General features: G+C 43.7%; 1 protein-coding gene and 1 long non-coding RNA gene across 4 annotated transcripts in view; one reads left to right on the top strand and one right to left on the bottom strand.

The window, feature by feature from the left end:
• LOC309522167 overlaps positions 1–20,570 on the top strand; it is a 233,678-nt gene that overhangs the window by 17,976 nt on the left and 195,132 nt on the right. The gene's annotated exons all lie outside the window — the stretch shown is intronic.
• ECSIT (ECSIT signaling integrator) lies at positions 338–14,651 on the bottom strand. Of its 3 annotated transcripts, none has more exons than XM_082205031.1 (8): positions 14,583–14,651; positions 12,128–12,338; positions 10,582–10,999; positions 7,636–7,859; positions 6,378–6,435; positions 4,056–4,204; positions 2,908–3,010; positions 338–1,270 (listed from the first exon to the last, which is right to left on the bottom strand). In XM_082205031.1, exons 2-8 carry the CDS (start codon positions 12,245–12,247, stop codon positions 1,047–1,049), a joined length of 1,296 nt encoding a protein of 431 aa, XP_082061157.1. In that variant the 5' UTR covers positions 12,248–12,338; positions 14,583–14,651; the 3' UTR covers positions 338–1,046. The 3 variants fall into 3 exon arrangements, with proteins under 3 accessions (XP_082061157.1, XP_082061158.1, XP_082061156.1); XM_082205032.1 differs by having other exon boundaries at positions 14,592–14,619; XM_082205030.1 differs by having other exon boundaries at positions 12,128–12,372; positions 14,579–14,597.

Here is a 20,570-nt window from a genome sequence, read left to right as displayed (position 1 = left end):
GTGTAGTGGTTAAGAGCGGTTGCCTTGGCTCCCGAACAAATCGGCTCCCGATCAATTGAAAACTAGAAGTGAGTGTTTCGGGTTTCGAACGATTTTCAGAAGCTGGACGTCCGGCTTCCTGCAGCCAATCAGAAGCTGTGCTTTGGTTTCCAAACGTTTTGGAAGTCAAACGGACTTCCGGAACGGATTCTGTTCAACTTCCAAGGTACAACTGTACAAGCATTTACACACATTCCACTCACGCACGACCGCGTGTACACGAGGTGCTAGGAAATAATAAAATAAAAGAAACATAACCAGCCTCTATTAAAGCTTTAAATTAAATTCTACACACACGTGACATTTGACTTTCTTTTTTAATGCTAGCATATATTACACAAAGACAGTGGTGCTGGGAGGGAGGTACAAAAGCAGAATCACATCAGGAAAAACAACCCACAGACTTTTAATCCTTACCACTGACCAATACTCATAGAGTACCAAACCTTCCAATTCCAGTATCAGGTCAATGAGAAGAAGAAAAGCTCAGCTCATCTAACTGCCAGGGCTGCAGTGATAAGGAAGTGAAGAATTGTAGTCAAAGAATGGAGGCTCTGTCACTGAAAACGCTGTTATGAAACCATCAGGAAGAACTCAAGGAAAGTGGATTTCTAAAAAGGAAACGCCACAGAAGGGAACACAGGGAAGTTCACTGCAGCCTCTCAGACAATTGAAAGAACAACAGTGATTTTTAAAGGTATCAACTCTTGATCTGAAAGTTTATCTGGGGAAAAACGTTTCCAAAAGGAGATGCAACATTCCTCTGCTGCTGTTATAGCAAAGGTGTCGACTCTGTCCACAGGTGTTCAATGTTAAGTGTTGTAGTTGAGAGGAGAGGTGCTTTGTTGAAGAACAGGTGCCCTCAATCCACCAAGCAATCAAGACTGAACCCAAAATTCCTCCGATCATTTGTAGGAATGATTGCACTAGCATCCTGGGATTTAAAGCACAAGCATGAAGTTATACTCAATAAATTAAAGACCTCTGTTGAAAACAAAAACATGTGCTCAAAGATCTCTGTTGAGGCGTTGAGCTTCCGCCATCTCCTCTTCACTATCGTCATCCAAGTTGGTGCCTGACTGTAGCTCCCGGGGCCCAGGGGTGAGACGGAACACAACCGGCGTCTGACGCAAAACTGGGTTTGTTTTCTGAAGACCCACAATCCACTTTGCCAAGGTGGCCTGGTCTCCTGCCCCTGCCATACACATGGCAAATACAGGGCCCTCTTCAACTGCGGGGAAAGCACAAAGAAGAGCGTCATTATTTTGAAACAGGAAAAGAAATAAGAAGTGAAAGCAAAGAATCTGAGCAGTGATCTTGCATACATTGTGTAGAACGAGAAGCCCTGCTCAACAACCAGACGTGAGACTCCAAACATCCCTAGCTCTGTTCTTTATCCAGCCCAAATGGCTTAGTTACTTTCCTATCTGAGCACCTACCCTTCAAATTAATTCGCCACGTATCGCCTCCAGATGTCTCAAGTGTGCGGCCAGGTCGCCACCAGACTGCAAAATCCATCTGGTACAGCTGCTTGAAAAACGTCAATGCAGATGCCAACTCTTTTCTAATATATACTGCTGCAAGACTGTCCCACATTTCTTTGGCAGTTTTCTTATTCCTAATACAGTGGTACCTTGGGTTACATACGCTTCAGGTTACGTACGCTTCAGGTTACAGACTCCGCTAACCCAGAAACAGTGCTTCAGGTTAAGAACTTTGCTTCAGGATAAGAACAGAAATCTTGCTCTGGCAGCACAGCAGCAGCAGGGGGCCCCATTAGTTAAAGTGGTGCTTCAGGTTAAGAACAGTTTCAGGTTAAGAACGGACCTCTGGAACGAATTAAGTACTTCACCCGAGGTACCACTGTATAGACTACTTGCTGGTCGCTGACTGCCAAATTAATTATAGCCCTGCCCAATCAAAGACTGTAACAAGATTGTAGACTCCGGCAGTGCCACGTGCATGGGAGTCTGTGCAGAATTTGACCCCATGTTTTCATCAGAGCCAACATAAGATGAGCAGTTGAGCAACTTCAACAGAATACAAAAGGGTGGAATTTGCACGGCTAGCAATAGCTCCTGTTTTCAAGTCCACCACCTCCCAATCCACAACATGTTCCAAGATAATCTCAGAAAATGTTGGCAACATATGGAAGATTGGCAGATGAAGACAATGGACTTTTCGGAGCTGGCTGACCTAACTGGAAGAGTCCACGGCCAGAAGGAGGAGGAGTATCAGGAAGAATGGATGAAATTTAAAGACTATTTAGCTAAATATGTTAAGATAACTTAATTTGAAAAGCTTGCAAATAATAGATAGGCTTAGGATTCAAATATGTAAGGATAAGATTTAAGATGTTTAAAGTTAAATTAGAAAGAATGAAAGATGTTAAGTGATCAAGTTAATTTTTTTAGAAAATAGATTTTGGAAAACTGTTATAATGATATAAAATGAAATTCAACCAAGGGGATTTGAGGAAGTTACTTAATAATGTTACCAAGGTTTAAACAGGATGTATGTATGTCTGTTTGTCTGTTTTGAAATTTTGAAAATCAATTTAAAAATTTGGGGGAAAAAGAAAATGTCAGCAACATAAGCTAAAGGTGCCCATTAGACAAATTTGTGCAAAGCACGGCTAGCTGTGATGGTGTTGCAGGTAGTGAGACACTGAATACCAGTTGCAAGGACTCACAAGTAGGAGCCCCGCTTGCAGGCTTCCAGTAAGCATCTCATTAAGTCACTTCTGGTCTGATCCAGCAGGGCAAATTCTTATGGAATGGCCCAGATTGTCTCCTCTTACCCTGGAGCGCTTCTACCACATTAATGATAAAAAATAATACCCACAAAAACGACAGGAACGGCAACTACCTTCATCTATGTCAAATTCGTAATCATCCCAAAGATCCCGTTCCAGATCAATATCCAGGTGCATAGGGTAGTAGAAATTCCTTTCTGGGTCAATCACTTCTTCCTTTTGTGAAAAGAAGCAGGGGGAGAGAGACTGTATTACTTTCACAGCCAACAAAATGACCTAGCTGCAAAGAACACTCATCCCGGCATTTCGAATTAGCACCCACACCCCAACAAGACATATTCCCTAGAAGAGCAGGATCAGGCCTACTTGTGCATACCATATCTATGCACAGGATGCTTCTGAGAATACTACAGCACAGTTAAGAGTGATGTGTTTCTTTCTCATTCACTTCCAATGGTCAACTTGCCCAGCCCAAACCTTACCGAATGGCAGAGCTTGAACTGTCCTTGCTGAAGCTTGTCTAACTCCTCAAATATGCTCTCTCGGTATTCTGTATTAGGAGGGGAGGGAATCTTCCTGCATTAAGCAAACAGCAACTCCCCATTTGCTTTCTCTAGATCACAAGACTTTCCCTTGTTAAACTAAGTTTGCAAAGTCAGGCTCCTTGTTCCTCTTCTGCTCCTGCAAGTGGAAACCCTCCTTTCCCCACACAGCCAAGATTTATCTGAACGTCCAGCTTTCTGTTCCTTCCTGCTGCCATATGCACTAACACTTTGGCTGTGCTTGCTTCAGTGCATATTCAATGCACATTCTACCATGCAGTGAACACAAATGTAGAGATGGCTGATTAAACAGGACTAGACTTAATAATACAGTATTTGTTTAATGTGTTCAATTTCTGAAAAGTCCCACTGACTATCTTGTCTGGTTCCTTAAATTCAGCAAAAAGCACCCAATACCCAATTTCCTTTAAAGATGCCTCACGTGAGATTACAACCATTTCTTAAATCCTTTCTAAGCTGCAGAAAGTCTAAAGCACTGGGAATATATTATCAATTTTAAATGCCCTGAATCACCAACCTCCCCAACCCACAGACATATCACCATCTCTCCCCGAGAAATAAAATACAAACAATACTATCCCAATTCTCAGTTTTCCCAAGGCAAGTTCCTTTTCTGCTGAAGCACTTCAGCATAGTGATCTTACAGGTCCTCCAACAGGCCTTCAAAGGGGAGTTGGGAGAAAGGACAGGCCATTTACCCTTTCTTCTCGAGGCAACAGCTCTGCCCTGAGCACATAGTAATAAACACATGTCTCCTTCAGCCACAAGCGGAAGGGGCCTTCAACAAAAACTGGCCTGTCTGTATTGTGGTGAGCCAGGAGCGACTGCTGGTCAGGGCTCTGAATTCCTAAAAGGGGAAAAGTATAGATAAAGGAAAAGGTTATAAACCAATGGTTAGGTATCACAGTCATATAAAAAATAATGCTTGAAAAGGACATGGTTTCACTGGAGGGAAAGGTGGATCTGATATGCACATCTGTTATGAACTAAACAATAGCAGAGAGTCGCCGAATGGCTTTTTTGTGGTTTTGTTTCTGATGAAGAATGGAAAGCAGGGAGATGGAAGCAGAAGCCAAGGAACTTAGGCAGGACTCCTACAGGTCAAAGGGTGGGATTTATAGAACCAGGACTCTTAAAACTATTTCCACCATTAACCAAATGCTGGGGCCATCCCTCCCTTTGGGGTTCTTTACTGTGCTTACTGTTACTAAAGTATTCTGGTAGGCCAAGTATTGTAGTTTGAAGAAATTTTGTAAACTTACTTTTTTCCCTCCTTAACACAGCACATTTGCAATAGAATGAAAGCACAATACCCCCATCTCTCTCCCCCCCACAACTGTCTATGACAAAAATGTCTCACACCAAACGTAAACGAACTGCGAAAAAAGCTACGAATTGAAAGTGGAGACAACAGAGGCACTGGTCCCTGTTTATCTGTTTGCTTTGTAACACAAAAAACCCCAATAAAAACTAATTTAAAAAACAGACAGCACTTTTGCCATCACACAAAATGTTGTATTCACTTGGGTTTTTGTTCCTAGTTCAGAGGGAGAAGAGAAGTCGCTGAGATAGCTAGAAAACTTAGAAGGATTTCCCCAAGCGTTAAGTTGTCTGATGTCATAGCAGTAAGAAGTGGAGACATGGGATGCATGTAAATGACGATAATATTCTATGATGATCATCTTGGCTGTGAGACTTGGAATGCCTGCTCCCTGCCTTGCTGGCCTTTTTTCACCTGGTCTGGGAGGATGTGGCCCTGACTCCAACTACAAAAGCTGAGGTTGCTGAAGAGGCCAGAGACCCTTTTGACTGTCTCTCAGATCATTGAGCCTGAGCTTCCACAGACACCATCAACCATGGACCTCCATGGGCAGGAATGGCAACAACAGCAGCAGCTATGTTCTATGCTTATACAGTGGTACCTCGGGTTACATACGCTTCAGGTTACATACACTTCAGGTTACAGACTCCGTTAACCCAGAAATAGTGCTTCAGGTTAAGAACTTTGCTTCAGGATGAGAACAAAAATCGTGCTCCAGCAGCAGGAGGCCCCATTAGCTAAAGTGGTGCTTCAGGTTAAGAACAGTTTCAGGTTAAGTACAGACCTCCGGAACTAATTACCGTATTTTTTGCACCATAACACTCACTTTTTTCCTCCTAAAAAGTAAGGGGAAATATCTGTGCGTGTTATGGAGGGAATGCCTACGGGTGGCATGCCTACGGATTTTCCTCCTCTAAAAACTACGTGCGTGTTATGGTCGGGTGCGTGTTATAGAGCGAAAAATACGGTAAGTACTTAACCCAAGGTACCACTGTAATACTTTATTCTCTTGCTAATTATGCTGTTTTAAATGTGCATTTTATATTTGATTTCTTTTGATAATGTTTTCTTTTGAAATGTTTAAGATAAAATTTATTGTTAACTTTGCAGCATTAAATGTGCATTATGTAGTTGACCTCTTTTATAATGTTTTATTTTGAAATCTTTAAGATAATATTTTAGTCTCCTGTTAAATTATGTTGCTTTGAATGTGCACTTGACTTTCTTCAGTAATGTTTTATTCTGGATTTTTTTATTTGATGTTTTAATGTAGGTTGCAAACTGCTCTGAAATTTTTTAAAAAACTATAAAGTGATATAGAAATGAAATAAACGATGATGATTCTAAAGTTGATTTATTACCCTCCCAAGCTTTGGAATTTCATGCCCTTCAAGATACAGAAGTCACTCAGTGCATAAAAGGATATCACACAGTCCCAAGCAGTCAAGTGAGGGTCTATATGAAGACAACGGGCAACACTTTGGCTGGTCCACCCTTTGTTCAATTCTGAGTTAAATATTAAGGTAGCATAATTCACACCAGAAACACCTGCTCTTCACAACCCTGTTCAACCGAAGCATACCATAGCCCTATGAGTGCATCCATTTCTGCCTCCTTTATAGCTTCCATGCTCCCTTCAGCTCCAGAACACAGCGATTATCCACTCAACATAAAGGAATAATGCAAAGGGGTTAAGTACCTACAATATGCGGGTGGTCAATTGTTTTTCCAGAGTCCAAAATCTCCGAATGAGGCAGCTGAAAACATTAAGATAGCTTTATTATTAATTGGCCATTTCCTTCCCCAGCCAAGAACCCTCCCCAAACCAGGAATTATACAAACAGTCTGCCCTCACTGCTCTAACAAATTAAGTGTTTAACAGCCAAACCCCAAGTTTACGAGTTCTAAATTAACAGAGACATTTTTAAAACTTCTAATTCTGCAGTGAAGAGGAGGGTGGGAATTCCACCGCCTATCCAGCAGAAATACAGCCAGGTATTTTGTGGTTAGGGATGTGGAAATATCAGAAGAGTGGGTTAAGCATACACTATAGTGAGGCTTCAAAGTCAGTACGAAACAGGAAAACCTAAAAACACAAGTCATCCAATGTGTTTAAAAATAAAATAAAATATTAATTTAATTTATATACATCAAGAGATCCCAGGGTGGTTCACAGAATAAAATACAGAGATATATAATTAAATTTAACATTTTTTTAAAAAAATCAGTGCCTAAGACTTCAGTTTCCTGACACTCATTGAATGGAGCAGGTTTATTTCTTACTAAGAAACCAGGGGAAGAGGAATACTGGCTGCATGGCTTTCCTTACCCCTTTGTAAGCAGACTGACAAGAAACTTTTTTTAAAAAAACAAAACCACAAACATTCTCACACAACTCCTTTGGGAATCTGTGCAAAACATTAAGAGGAACGTGCTTCAAATAAAAGGTGTCAACTAGAGAAAGCCTAACCAACCCTTTTGAAATAACGTGTTCAAGTCTCACTGGTTTCAATGTGATGCAAACACACAGCATTTTTTTTTTCCGGGAGGGAGGAACAAGACATAGACTTCTTCGCCAAGATACTTTTTGCAAATGCTTCCTCAATGTTTTTTTTTTCAAATTTAGTGCCCAAAGGGCTGTACCTGCACTATTAGCCTGGTAGACCACAAATGCCAAAGGTCTGCCCAAGTTTAAGGAATCCAGCTACACAGAAAGAGATGGGGATGTAGTTATTACAAAACGCCAAGATCCCTACTCGCAAGATTCTTTGTTTTCCTATTACAGAATTCGGAAGCACTGGCAAACAATTTTAGGGACACCTGATCCAAAGGCCCCAGTGCTGGAATGAGATGAGCTGATACAGCTTTCCGTTCTTCCCTCGCAGTGCTATCATCATTTCAGGCTGCAGAGCCTTGGGTCTCTTGCACTGCCAGGATCTCAGAGTGCCTCAACCTACCTGATATACAGTAACCTTGCCATCCAAGTCAGCTGCAATTCTCTGCAGGCCCAGCCTTGCCAGGTCTACAGGGTCCTTTGGCAGAGGATCTGGAACTGGGTGAGGGTTGATGTGCTTGAATTTAGGAAACCAGTACATGATCCTCTGGTATTTCCTCACCGGGTGGCTCTTGTCTCCAAAGATCCGGAGAAGCAGAAGCTTTGTCTCCTTGTTCGGCATGATACCTTCAGAGCAAGAGGAATGACAAGACTGTGGTGAGTGTGGCAGGATCTCCTTTCCCCACCCACTAAATATGACTCCAAGTGTCTGGACCCCAGACTGAAGGCTGAACTTAGCGATTCAGCGGGGGACCATTTTAATTGGTGAAGCTGCAACTTAAGGGCACATGCTCTATACTGCTTGGTCCTTCAGAGCTCACTATGAGACACAAGCGCCACTTTCCCACCACTCTCGCCCCATAATGTTCCAGTTCCACACATTAACAGTATAAAGAATTACACTGGGCTATGGAGACTTTGCGCCTGCCCATTAGGGGAAATAGGAAGCCTCGAACATATGTTTTTTTAGATGGCCTTTTTATGTTGAGATTCTTAGAGATTCTTAGAGACACCATTGCTGAAGAGGCTCGCCGATCTTTCAGACAAGTCTAAACTTAATTCTCTCCTCTTAGGCAAAGATCATAAGACGACCTGGCTGGTAGCCAGATTCTGCGCCCAGATTTGTAGGCACAGATAATCCTCTGGAATAAAATAGCTTGCTAGGAAAATGCTGAAGTCGCCCTTTGGGGTGCCTCAGGGTCAATTTTTTATGGTAGCCCAAATCTGTATGTATGTATATATCTCAATTTTAACTCATGAACTATTGCTGCAATCTGCTCCAATTGTATATTTTATCTTTATGAGCGCTGTTTTTATTGTGTTATGTTCTGTGAGCATCTACTGAGAGTAGACTCACTGGGCCATGGGTGGTTCCCATACCATCACACTATGTTGTCCACAATCCCTCCAAAGTAAAAAGATGGGACTCCTTCAAGTGAAGGAAAATCTCTCTGCCAAGTTCTCCAGCTATGTTTGTTCGGGTGGCAGTGTTTGACACTAGTTCAGCAGGCTCTGCTGATTATTTAGAAAACCTACGCGGCATTTTGAAAATATTTATGATCACTCTAGAAGAAGAAGAGGAGTTTGGATTTGATATCCTGCCTTTCACTCCCTTTAAGGAGTCTCAAAGCGGCTAACATTCTCATTTCCCTTCCTCCCCCACAACAAACACTCTGTGAGGTGAGTGGGGCTGAGAGACTTCAGAGAAGTGTGACTGGCCCAAGGTCACCCAGCAGCTGCATGTGGAGGAGTGGGGAATTGAACCCGGTTCCCCAGATTATGAGACTACCGCTCTTAACCACTACACCACACTGGCTCTCTAGGCTGATGGAAAGGTCATGCTTTCATCATTTAAAGGACTTATATGTCCTCACCATCCCTGACTTTTTTCTTTTTAATTTTTTTGGAATTTTATTTACAACATAACACAAACCCCCCACTCACCCAAATACACAAATCCACCCTCATTAAACGTGAACATAACATACAGTGAGCATAACATACAACAATACAAACAACCAAATAAAAGACTTCCTTTATCCTGTATCTGGCCTCCTTATTTACTTCTTATAAACTGTTTCCTTTATGAATAATTATTAAGATTTTTCTAATTATAACTTAAATATCCACAAAGTCTCCTGCAGACATTAATTGAAACAAGTCCAGGTATGTATTTTAGGGAACTGTTTTGTGAAGTAGTCTCTGCATTTCCCCCATGCTTTTTGAAACTCTTGTCTAGTGTGATCTCTAATTGCCACTGTTAATCTACATCCCTGACTTTTCCACCCTTTGTATCCCATTTCCCCACTATTTAGCCCTCAAGGTCATTCAGAGTATCAAACAGAAATAAATAAAATCCAAGTACTACCAAAAATAATACTGATTTGCTAACCAGATAATTGTCAGGAGTAACAAGAAGAAACTAGATGAGGAGATAACTGTTTCTTTTATAGGACTAGTAAAAGGTAGCTTTGAGATGTACATAATTATTCATCATAAATACAGAATGTATACATAACTTAAAATGTATATCCCTTCACTAATAGCTCCCTTCCCACAATGTGTTGACAATATTTGAGATTCCTGCAACACAAAACTATTGCTGAGTTCTTCAGCTAACTCCTAGGAGTCTCAAACGCTGATCACAGAACAAACAGCTATTCTATCTTGAAAAGACATCTGAAGGCAGGCCTGTTTAGGGAAGTTTTTAATATTTAATGCTGTATTGTTTTTAGCACTCGATTGGGAGCCGCCCAGAGTGGCTGGGGAAACTCAGTCAGATGGGTGGGGTATAAATAATAAATATTATTATTATTATTACTATTATTATTATTATTAGTCCGTATAGTTAAAGCTATGGCTTTCCCAGTAGTGATGTATGGAAGTGAGAGCTAGTCCATAAAGAAGGCTGATTGCCGAAGAATTGATGCTTTTGAATTATGGTGCTGGAGGAGACTCTTGAGAGGCCCATGGACTGCAAGAAGAGCAAACCTATCCATTCTGAAGGAAATCAGCCCTGAGTTCTTAGTGGAAGGACAGGTCCTGAAGCTGAGGCTCCAGTACTTTGGTCACCTCATGAGAAGAGAAGACTCCCTGGAAAAGACCCTGATGTTGGGAAAGATGGAGGGCACAAGGAGAAGGGGACGACAGAGGACCAGATGGTTGGACAGTGTTCTCAAAGCTACCAGCATGAGTTTGACCAAACTGCAGGAGGCAGTGGAAGACAGGAGTGCCTGGCATGCTCTGGTCCATGGGGTCACGAAGAGTCGGACACGACTAAACGACGAAACAACAACAACATTATTATTAACACACCCCTTGGAAACTACTGACGCTCTTGCATGCCTACCATAGGTCTCCATCTGCTCAAGCACCTGGACACCACACTCCTGTTGTCGAGGGTAGTGATTGAACATCCTCTGAATGAAATTGCGAGGCACAAATACTTCCTTGGGGAAGACATCCAAGATTTTGTTGTAGACATTGATGTCCTTCTCCACCCCGTACTCTGGCATCTTCTTCAGCGCTGCATAGATGAATTCCACGTGACCCCTGTGGCGAATGTCCCGCTTGCAGAAGATGTCCACAGCTTCCTGAAAAGTGGCTTTCGTCTTTGCAGTTTCAGTGGTGCTCTCAAAGATATCTTCAACGGTCATCAAGGCTCGTTGGGTCGATTCTTTGTCATTGTCTCCATCGCCCTTCGAAGGGGTGGTAGTGCCAAGTGCTGTGCTTATCTGGATGCTCCTCACTGTACCCAACCTGCAGTTCTAAGAAAGAGAAACAAACAAAGGGCTTAGCCACACTTACCTTTCCTCCATGCAGGGTGGATTTGATTTAAACCAAATCGTTTTAAATCACGATTTAAATCACTAGTCAGTAAGATTTGATGGAAATCTTCTTTTTTAACAGGAAGACTCATTCTTGCTGGTATAATCATAATATGATGAAGGTTTCATTTTTGGAATAATAAATTTTCAGAGTAGTTTTTACAGTTACAGCAAAAATTACTGATTTGGTTATACAATTAGAAAGACATTGACAGATAATTATGAAATTATTGTGAGGTTTATTAACTGTTTATATTTGGACAACTTTTCAGCTGTATTTTATTGGAAGGAGAAAAATAATCATTTCCTTAATAATAATTTAAACCATTTATTTAACTAAAACAGTAACATTATAGCATATGTATCCATGTTTGTTAACTGATGTGGTTAAATGATTTTTTAAAAAAACCTTAAGATTTTAGCACCCATGAAAAACTTTTTTAAAATCCTTATTTCCTGATGAATTGCCTTTGGACTATAATGTAACTTAAATAGAAAATTATCTCTAGAAAGATTTTCCCTCCAAAAGCATTTTATTTTTAAAATCAAATTTAAATAAATAAATAAATAAATAAATCTCATTTATTTATTTATTTTTAAAAATCATTTATTTTTATCCACCCTGCTTTCCAGGCACGATTCACACTTTAAAGTGTCAATGTCTGAGTGCTTTGTTTGGGGATTTTTTTGTTTTTGTTTTGCTCTTTTTTTCTCCCTGTGAAAACCCACTCTTTACCACTGAATCAGAGCAAACAGCAATCCAAAGTAAACCTGCATTGCTGTTTGTTGTGCTTCAGTTTTAAAGAGCGGGTTTTAGTGGGGAAACCTCCAGGGCAGAAAAAAGAGCACTCAGAAACCGAGCTTAAAAGTGCAGACCTGTGTCTAGAAAGCGAGGACAAAAGAGAAGTGTGGATAAGTCCAAAGAATTATGAGTCGGGAAACTTCACAGAATGACAGGCATCAGACCCCAAACAATTTAACCCAGAACCTAGGAACAGGCACAGATCTCTGTGAATCTGAAGTATACCTTCAAGAAGGCAAAAGAGAACTGCTTAGATACACTTTTACCTGGAGACAGTCACTTCTCAGAAGCTGTTGGAGATCTCTCTTAGAAGCAGCCTTCATCAGCAGAGCGCCCCTTCCAGCAGAGAGCTTCTGGGCCAGCAGTAATGTCCACAAGCAGTTCATGGTGGCAGCCTGTCTTTCCCGAACTGGGCAGCAAAATACAGCAAAATGCTGCTTCTGGCAAAAGGCTACAGCTCACTTCCATCAGCTACACCTGAAACACAGAGTTTGGGAAGGACAGAAATCTGCTCAGTGTCAGAGATCATAGGATAAGAAAGTTACTGGGATATAGAATCATAGAGTTGGAAGAGACCACAAGGGCCATTGAGTCCAACCCCCTGCAAAGCAGGAAACACCATCAGAGCACTCCTGACATCTGGTTGTCAAGCCTCTGCTTAAAGACCTCCAAAGTAGGAGACTCCACCACACTCCTTGGCAGCAAATTCCACTGTCGAACAGCTCTTACTGTCAGGAGGTTCTTCCTAATGTTTAGGTGGAATCTTCTTTCTTGTAGTTTGGATCCATTGCTCTGTGTCCGCTTCTCTGGAGCAGCAGAAAACAACCTTTCTCCCTCCTCTATGTGACATCCTTTTATATATTTGAACATGGCTATCATATCACCCCTTAACCTCCTCTTCTCCAGGCTAAACATGCCCAGCTCCCTTAGCCGTTCCTCATAAGGCATCGTTTCCAGGCCTTTGACCATTTTGGTTGCCCTCCTCTGGACACGTTCCAGTTTGTCAGTGTCCTTCTTGAACTGTGGTGCCCAGAACTTTCTTTTACTCTCATTTACCACAGTTACAGAGCTAGACTACATTCTGTTATGACAACATGCCAGCCCCCAACATGTACAAAACTTTCCCATCTGATATGCACACCTTTAAACATGTCAAGTGTAAACAAGTGTAGGTAGCTTGATACATTAGGCACCTTGCGATATGATACGATATCTTTATTGTCATTGTCCCATACAGAACAATGAAATTGAAAATCTACACAAGACATTCAAAAACCCCTAAAAACTCTGAAACCCCATTTTAAAATACAATATTCTCCTATAAGGTAAAGGGGCCCCTGACCATTAGGTCCAGTCGTGGCCGACTCTGGGGTTGTGGCGCTCATCTCGCTTTATTGGCCGAGGGAGCCGGCGAACAGCTTCCGGGTCATGTGGCCAGCATGACTAAGCCGTTTCTGGCGAACCAGAGCAGCACACAGAAACGCCGTTTACCTTCCTGCCAGAGTGGTACCTATTTATTTACTTGCACTTTGACGTGCTTTCAAACTGCTAGGTTGGCAGGAGCAGGGACCGAGCAACAGGAGCTCACCCCATCGCGGGGATTCGAACTGCCAACCTTCTGATCGGCAAGTCCTAGTCTCTGTGGTTTAACTCACAGCACCACCTACGTCCCAATATGCTCCTATAGAGACTCCTTATACTGAGTTTAAAGCCAGAATTGCATTTGGGTAGAAACTGTTTCTCAGGCGGCTAGTCCTAGTCTTTATAACCCTGTACCTTCTTCCAGAAGGCAGAAACTGAAAGAGATTATTGAGTGCGCACTATCTCTGCAGCTTTCTTATGGCATCTGGAAGCACAGATTTGATCCAAGGTGGGAAGAGTGCACCCAATTATTCTCTCTGCAGTCTTTACAACCCTGGACAGCGTTGTTTTTCCCCTGGCCATGCAGCTCCCAAACCACACACACAGACCATAAGTTAATACACTCTCCACCGTACAATGGCAAAATGCCATCAACAGGTCATTTGAGAGATTGTTTTTCTTCTTGCTAGAAGACAGCTGGAATTCATTAGTGTACTATACACATCCAAAGCTAACTGGGGCAAACATTTATTTATTTACCTTCCTACCTCCCCTTAGATCCTGAGAGGAGCCACAGGGCATTCACAGGCCAAGTTAGATAATATGAGAAAGCAACCGCAGGCATATTGAAATACAGTTAAATAGCTCCTACCGTTATCATTACCCTTCCATTTACAGGTCAGTCTAAACTCAGCCTCCTACAATTTTGGGTTCCCCACATGTCGTCGGATGACAGCTCCCACCATCCCTGACTATCCTGCTATCTGGGGGCGATGGGAGATGGAAGTCCAAAACCATTTAGAGGACCCCCAAGATTGAGAAAGGCTGGTCTTCACTTGTGCAAGGCAATCGACCACTATTCTCATTTTAAAAACCGGGCTATTGACAGTTGAGGTCAGATTCTGCGGGAGGGCTGCCACATACGAGGGGGATTCGAAGCCGCTGCAACACACGTGATCACAAACACGTGTTTGACATTCACACATTACTTTAAAAAAACGAACCCCAACAACCCGGTAATGACATGGTAGGAAATAATTTATGGGGATAACCGCCACAGCTGTCAATTATTCGGAGCTTCCTGCTTTCTCCTTCCCCGGAGCCACCCCCCTACCCAGTAGCCCCTCACCCACAACTGACCTCCCTTACCGGGCAGCGCCATCTTGAAACCTCTCCGCGTGACGTAGGCTTCGCAAGCTGCCCAATCAGTGGGGAGAGGGCGGGGCCTCGCCCTCAAGCTCCTCCCTGAACGAAGCGGCTGGTTCGCGGCGCATCAGAGGCGAGCGAGCGGCGAAATCTGGGGTTCCTTAGGACCTGCGCGGTCGGCGATGCTACCCCGCGCGCCGAATCCGAAGGGGTCCCAATTCAGTGGCGGCAAGATACCGCTGCGCCTTTCCTGCAAAGTGCATGCAAGGCGGGAAGCCAGCAGCTGATGCCGGGTTAGCGATGGGGGGAAGACGTTCCCAGTGCTGGTTCCACGCTATTTTGCGCCCCAGTCCAGGCTAACTATTTGCACGCACACGAACTTCTCCCCCCCAAAATGGCTAAAATCAGGTATCCTGTTGTTTAGTCGTTTAGTCGTGTCTGACTCTTCGTGGCCCCCTGGACCAGAGCACGCCAGGCACTCCTGTCTTCCACTGCCTCCCGCAGTTTGGTCAAACTCATGCTGGTAGCTTCGAGAACACTGTCCAACCATCTCGTCCTCTGCCATCCCCTTCTCCTTGTGCCCTCCATCTTTCCCAACATCAGGGTCTTTTCCAGGGAGTCTTCTCTTCTCATGAGGTGGCCAAAGTATTGGAGCCTCAGCTTCACGATCTGTCCTTCCAGTGAGCATTCAGGGCTGATTTCCTTAAGACTGGATAGGTTGGATCTTCTTGCAGTCCACGGGACTCTCAAGAGTCTCCTCCAGCACCATAATTCAAAAGCATCAATTCTTCAGCGATCAGCCTTCTTTATGGTCCAGCTCTCACTTCCATACATCACTACTGGGAAAACCATAGCTTTAACTATATGGGCCTTTTTTGGCAAGGTGATGTCTCTGCTTTTTAAGATGCTGTCTAGGTTTGTCATTGCTTTTCTCCCAAGAAGCAGGCGTCTTTTAATTTTGTGACTGCGCCCTAGTCCAGACTAACTATTTGCACGCACACAAACTTCACCCCCTAAAAATGGCTAACTTAGGGGGGAAAGATGACAATCACGAAACTGGACAGCTTTCTACTTACTTTAAATTGCAATCGCAAGTAATGCAACAATCTTTGACTACTTTTCTCAAATACTACAAAAAAAAAATCGTGCGCAAACATTTCGAACAATCTTGCGAATGTTAGTGTTAAAATGTAAAGTCTCTGAAAAGTTCTGATTTCAGGCATTTCCCTTTGCAAATTTTGTCACCAATTCCTTCAAGTGTGTTCCTTCCTTCCCAAGGTATGTTCCAAGTTCTCCAAGCCAGCTGGTCTCTTTCACAACATTATGGAGTGTATGTAAGTTTTATAACCCTCGACTGAGAAATGGATAACTCAAACTGGGGATACAAGCTGACACCCCAAAATCCAACTTTGTATGATAGAAAACACTTCTCCGGAAAAGGGTATTTTTAAAAAAATGGACCTTTCCTTTCTAATAATAATAATAATAATAATAATAATAATAATAATAATATTTTTAATTTATATTCCACCCTCCCCAGCCAAAGCTGGGCTCATTATCTCATTTGTTAAGTTATTTTGGCCATTGAGGCAGGGCTGGCCCAATGCATTTTGGCACCTGAGATTGGCCCTACCACCACCACCAGGGAAGAAGGGGTGACTGAAGATCTACACCAGGAATAAAGGGCAGTACAGTTATACTCGGCCTCGGTCCAGTATACCTGAAGGAGCGTCTCCACCTCCATTGTTCTGCCCAGACACCTTCTGGCGGTTCCCTTGCTGTGAGAAGTGAAGTTACAGGGAACCAGGCAGAGGGCCTTCTCGGTAGTGGCACCCGCCCTGTGGAATGCCCTTCCACCAGATGTCAAAGAGAAAAATAACTACCAAACTTTTAGAAGACACCTGAAGGCAGCCCTGTTTAGGGAAGCTTTTAATGTTTAATAGGTTATTGTATTTTAGTGTTTTGTTGGAAGCAGCCCAGATGGGTGGGGTATAAATAATATATTGTTGTTGTTGTTGTTGTTGTTGTTGTTGTTGTTGTTGTTGTTGTTGTTGTTGTTGTTACATTGGGAATAAGGGTGGGAAAAGACCAGTAGACCTCCTCTTGGCCAAAAGGGCAATGGTGTGTGTGGGGGGGGGGGAGGCGCTTCCAAAGAGGAGGTGGATCTAGCCTCCATTGAATGTGCCACAGACTGTGTGGATGTCTCTATGGTTGTAGCAGTAACTGCAAGCAGTGGGCGATAAATTCCTTACAGCCCAGATCTGTTGTCTCTGTGGATCCAGCCGCCCAAGGCCTTGCTTTGCTGACCCTGCAATTAAGGCAACCACTCAAAGTGGTGTCCGCACCACTCTTCCCTTAAATTACAGTTTACCTGTCTCCAGTGTTTTGCTATCATTAGCTCTTAGGAAGAATGAAAGCTTTTGAAATGTGTTTTTGTTAGGAATAGTACCCCTGCTTCAGTCCTCCAGCTATTGTATTGTATTGTTTTGTATACTGTGGCTTGCCATTGTTTTATTGATTATGGTTTAGATATTATTTATTGTAACTGTTGAGTGGATTTCTGTTTAACTTTTATATGTTGATATTATTTTATACTATTCTAATGATTGTTGAATGTTACTTTTTTGATGTAGGTTGCCCATTTTAAAGTTATGTTTTATTATTACATTTTTGTATTGCATTAGATTGTTATAAGACGTACATTTTTTGCTTCTTCAGCTTGTAAACCGCCTTCAGTATTGTAAGCTAGAAAGACGGTATACAAATTAAAAATGATGATGATTAAACATGGCATGTGTAAATCTATTTCGCATGTGTATTCCTGGTCTAAATTTCATGCTTCAAAAAGGGGTGCACTGTTAATGGGATCCACTCCACAGTGTCCACCAGCTCCCAGGATGCAAAGGCACCGTGAGGACACCCAGGGAGTAGGGGTTTCACCAGGATTTTTGTTGGGGGGATTGTCAGGACTTTGTGGGGGGGCAGAACCACTGTGATTGGTCAGTTAAGTATTTCTGTTGTTTTACTTGGTGGGGGGCAGCTGCCCCTCTTTGCCCCCCCCCCGGCTATGCCCATGCCAAGGAGAGAGGCAGGGAGGGGTCATGCAGGGCACGTGATCTCCCTCCCCACCACCCCAGTGAGTCAGGTGCCATTAGAAGAAGTGAGCAGCGATAGCTGAGCTGCTTATATGGCCGGGCATCGGTGCCTTCATTCCCCCATGGCAAGCGTACCAACTTGGCCCTGCGACCGTGGGTGCCCAGGGCCGTGGGTGCCATGCAGCGTGCATGGCCCTTGCATCAAAATTTGTGGGTGCCTAGCCCCTTCATCTCCTGCCAACCTAGCAATTCAAAAGCACGTCAAAGTGCAAGTAGATAAATAGGTACCACTCCGGCGGGAAGGTAAACGGCGTTTCCGTGCGCTGCTCTGGTTCGCCAGAAGCGGCTTAGTCATGCTGGCCACATGACCCAGTCAATAAAGCGAGATGAGCACCGGAACCCCAGAGTCAGCCATGACTGGACCTAATGGTCAGGGGTCACTTTACCTTTAGCCCCTTCATTGGGAATTTTGTGGGTGTTCAGGCACCCAAGTCCCCAGGGAGTTAGCACCTATGCCCCGTGGGCTGAGGCAGCAGGGGTGCTTGGGAGAGCCTGGGGGCGCAATTGGCATGCGAAGGGGCTTGCTCATCTACTTCTTAAACTTTCACCTTGAAATAGAAGCACATTTTAATGACACAAGCTTCCATGGAGAAGGGCCCACTTTGTCAGCATGTTCTGACAGTTGATAAATCTCTGCATATATAATAAAATTCCCCACAACAGCCAGTGTGGTAAGTCAGTGTAGTGTTGGACTAGGACAGGGGTCTGCAACCTTTAAGACAAAAAGAGCCACTTGGACCTGTTTCCGAAGAAAAAAAACCTGGGAGCCGCAAAACTCGTCATTATAAAAATAACTTTTTTGTCACTTTTTTATTATTTCTTTGTTTGACCCCTCAGAATTACTCCTCCTCATAGAAATAAACGTTAAATTAACAAGTTATCTTTGTGTGTGTGTGTGTGTGTGTGTTCTTCACTCCCCTTCAAAACAGTGACCAGCGTACATGCCCCCTTTCAATGCAGTGACCAGCGTACGTGCCCCTTACAATGTAGCAGGCGGGCGGGAAGGTGACGTCGGGACAGTGCGTGACTAACGCACGCACCCAGGGACGCGGACTTATAAAAAATATTGGGGGGGGGGCCGGGAAAGCTCATGAATAATAAATAAGCTCATGAATATGCAAATAAAGTGGCGCCGCCTCCTCGTGAGCGAATAGGGGAGAGCGTGCTGCGCCTATTAATCAGCTCCGGAACAGCTGATATGCGGGAAACGTGGGGCTAGCCGGAGAAAAGAGGGCGAGCCCCCTCCGCTCCGGCCCTAAACCGCTGAAACCGCCAGGAGGAAGGAAATTCCCCCCGGCAGTGCCTTGGCAGTGGCAGTGGTGCTGCGAGGCAGGAGCCCCCGCCCCCGGGGATTCCCTAATCTCGCGGGGGACAGCCGGGGCTCTCCGACTAGGGCGCGCAGCTGGCTGGCTGGCTGGCGAGGGAGCAGGTGGGGAGGAGGCGGGGGACGGCGGCGGCGCTCTGCTGGAAGGGCGCCCGAGATTATTGGGGGGCTGAGCCCCCCCCAATTTTTTTTGAGGGGGCTCGAGCCCCCTCAGGCCCCATGGAGTCGGCGCCTATGCACGCACCGCCCCCATGCGACGTCACAGCCAGTATAGCGCCCGCCACAGTGAGGAGTGTCGGGGCGCACAATGCGCCTCCTCCCCTCGCTAGTATCCGCCCCAGAGCCGCGGCAAAGGTGTAAAAGAGCCACATGTGGCTCCGGAGCTGCGGGTTGCAGACCCCTGGACTAGGACCTGGGAGAGAGAGACCAGGGTTCAAATCTGCTCAGCCCCAGGGAAGCTTCCTGGGTGACCTTGGGCCTGTCACTCACTTCCCAGCCCAAACTACCCCACAGGGTTGCCGTGATGATAAAATGGGGAGGAGCAGGGGAAGGACTATGTCTGCCGCCTTGAGTTTCTTGGTGGAAAGGCAATTTAGTACAGTATGTAACAAAATAAATAGAGAAATGCCTGAGGGAGATTGTCTACGTAAGAGATCAGAGGCCAATGAAAGCAAATGGAGACGATTGCTTGGGAACTAAGCAGTTTACCTTATTTCTTAAGCCCGTTCCTTGTAATTGCTACTTACGCTATTTTAAACATCCTTTCCCATTCATTATCTATCATTTCAATTCATTATACAGTGGTACCTCAGGTTAAGTACTTAATTCATACCGGAGGTCCGTAGTTAACCTGAAACTGTTCTTAACCTGAAGCATCACTTTAGCTAATGGGGCCTCCTGCTGCCGCTGCTGTGCCGCTGGAACACAATTTTTGTTCTCATCCTGAAGCAAAGTTCTTAACCTGAAGCACTATTTCTGGGTTAGCAGAGTCTGTAACCTGCAGCGTATGCAACCCGAGGTACCACTGTATATCATTTTATCATTTGAAAAACAAACCAAAAGCCTTTCTTTTGGGAATTATAGGGACAGAACTACCGAAACTGTATAGAAACTTATTCATGTACAGCGGCAAGAATGTTACTTGCCCCAAAATGGAAAGAAGCAGAAGTCCCAGCAAAGGAAGAATGGATACAAAAATTTACAGAATATGCAGAAATGGTGAAACTTACCAGAAGAATAAGAAATCAAGATAACAAACTTTTTTTATATAAAAGAATGGAAATGGTTTATTAAATATTTACAGATAAATTGTAAGCAGATAACAACATGGGCAGGATTATCGGCAGTTTGAAAGTAGATGAATAAGTAAGCAAATTAAGTTAACTTGGATATGTAGAAGATATCAAAAATAAATTTAAGGAACCGCAGAGGGGGAAGGAAGTCAAGTTCTGAAATGTTCAAACGACTGTAAAATTAGTGAAATGTATAAATCTGAAAAGTATA

The sequence above is a fragment of the Podarcis vaucheri genome (assembly GCF_965113315.1).
Source record: "Podarcis vaucheri genome assembly, chromosome: 17".
In the NCBI taxonomy this organism is placed as follows: domain Eukaryota; kingdom Metazoa; phylum Chordata; class Lepidosauria; order Squamata; family Lacertidae; genus Podarcis; species Podarcis vaucheri.
Note: the sequence above shows the minus strand (reverse complement) of the source record. Positions and strands in the feature narration are given on the sequence as shown.

Coding starts and splice junctions, on each gene's coding strand:
- ECSIT (XM_082205031.1), bottom strand. CDS start 12,247: ATGAACTGCTTGTGGACATTACTGCTGGCCCAGAAGCTCTCTGCTGGA. Junction 11,000..12,127: donor TGAGAAGTGACTGTCTCCAG/GTAAAAGTGTAT, acceptor TCTCTTTCTTAG/AACTGCAGGTTGGGTACAGT. Junction 3,011..4,055: donor TGTTGCCTCGAGAAGAAAGG/GTAAATGGCCTG, acceptor TTTTCACAAAAG/GAAGAAGTGATTGACCCAGA.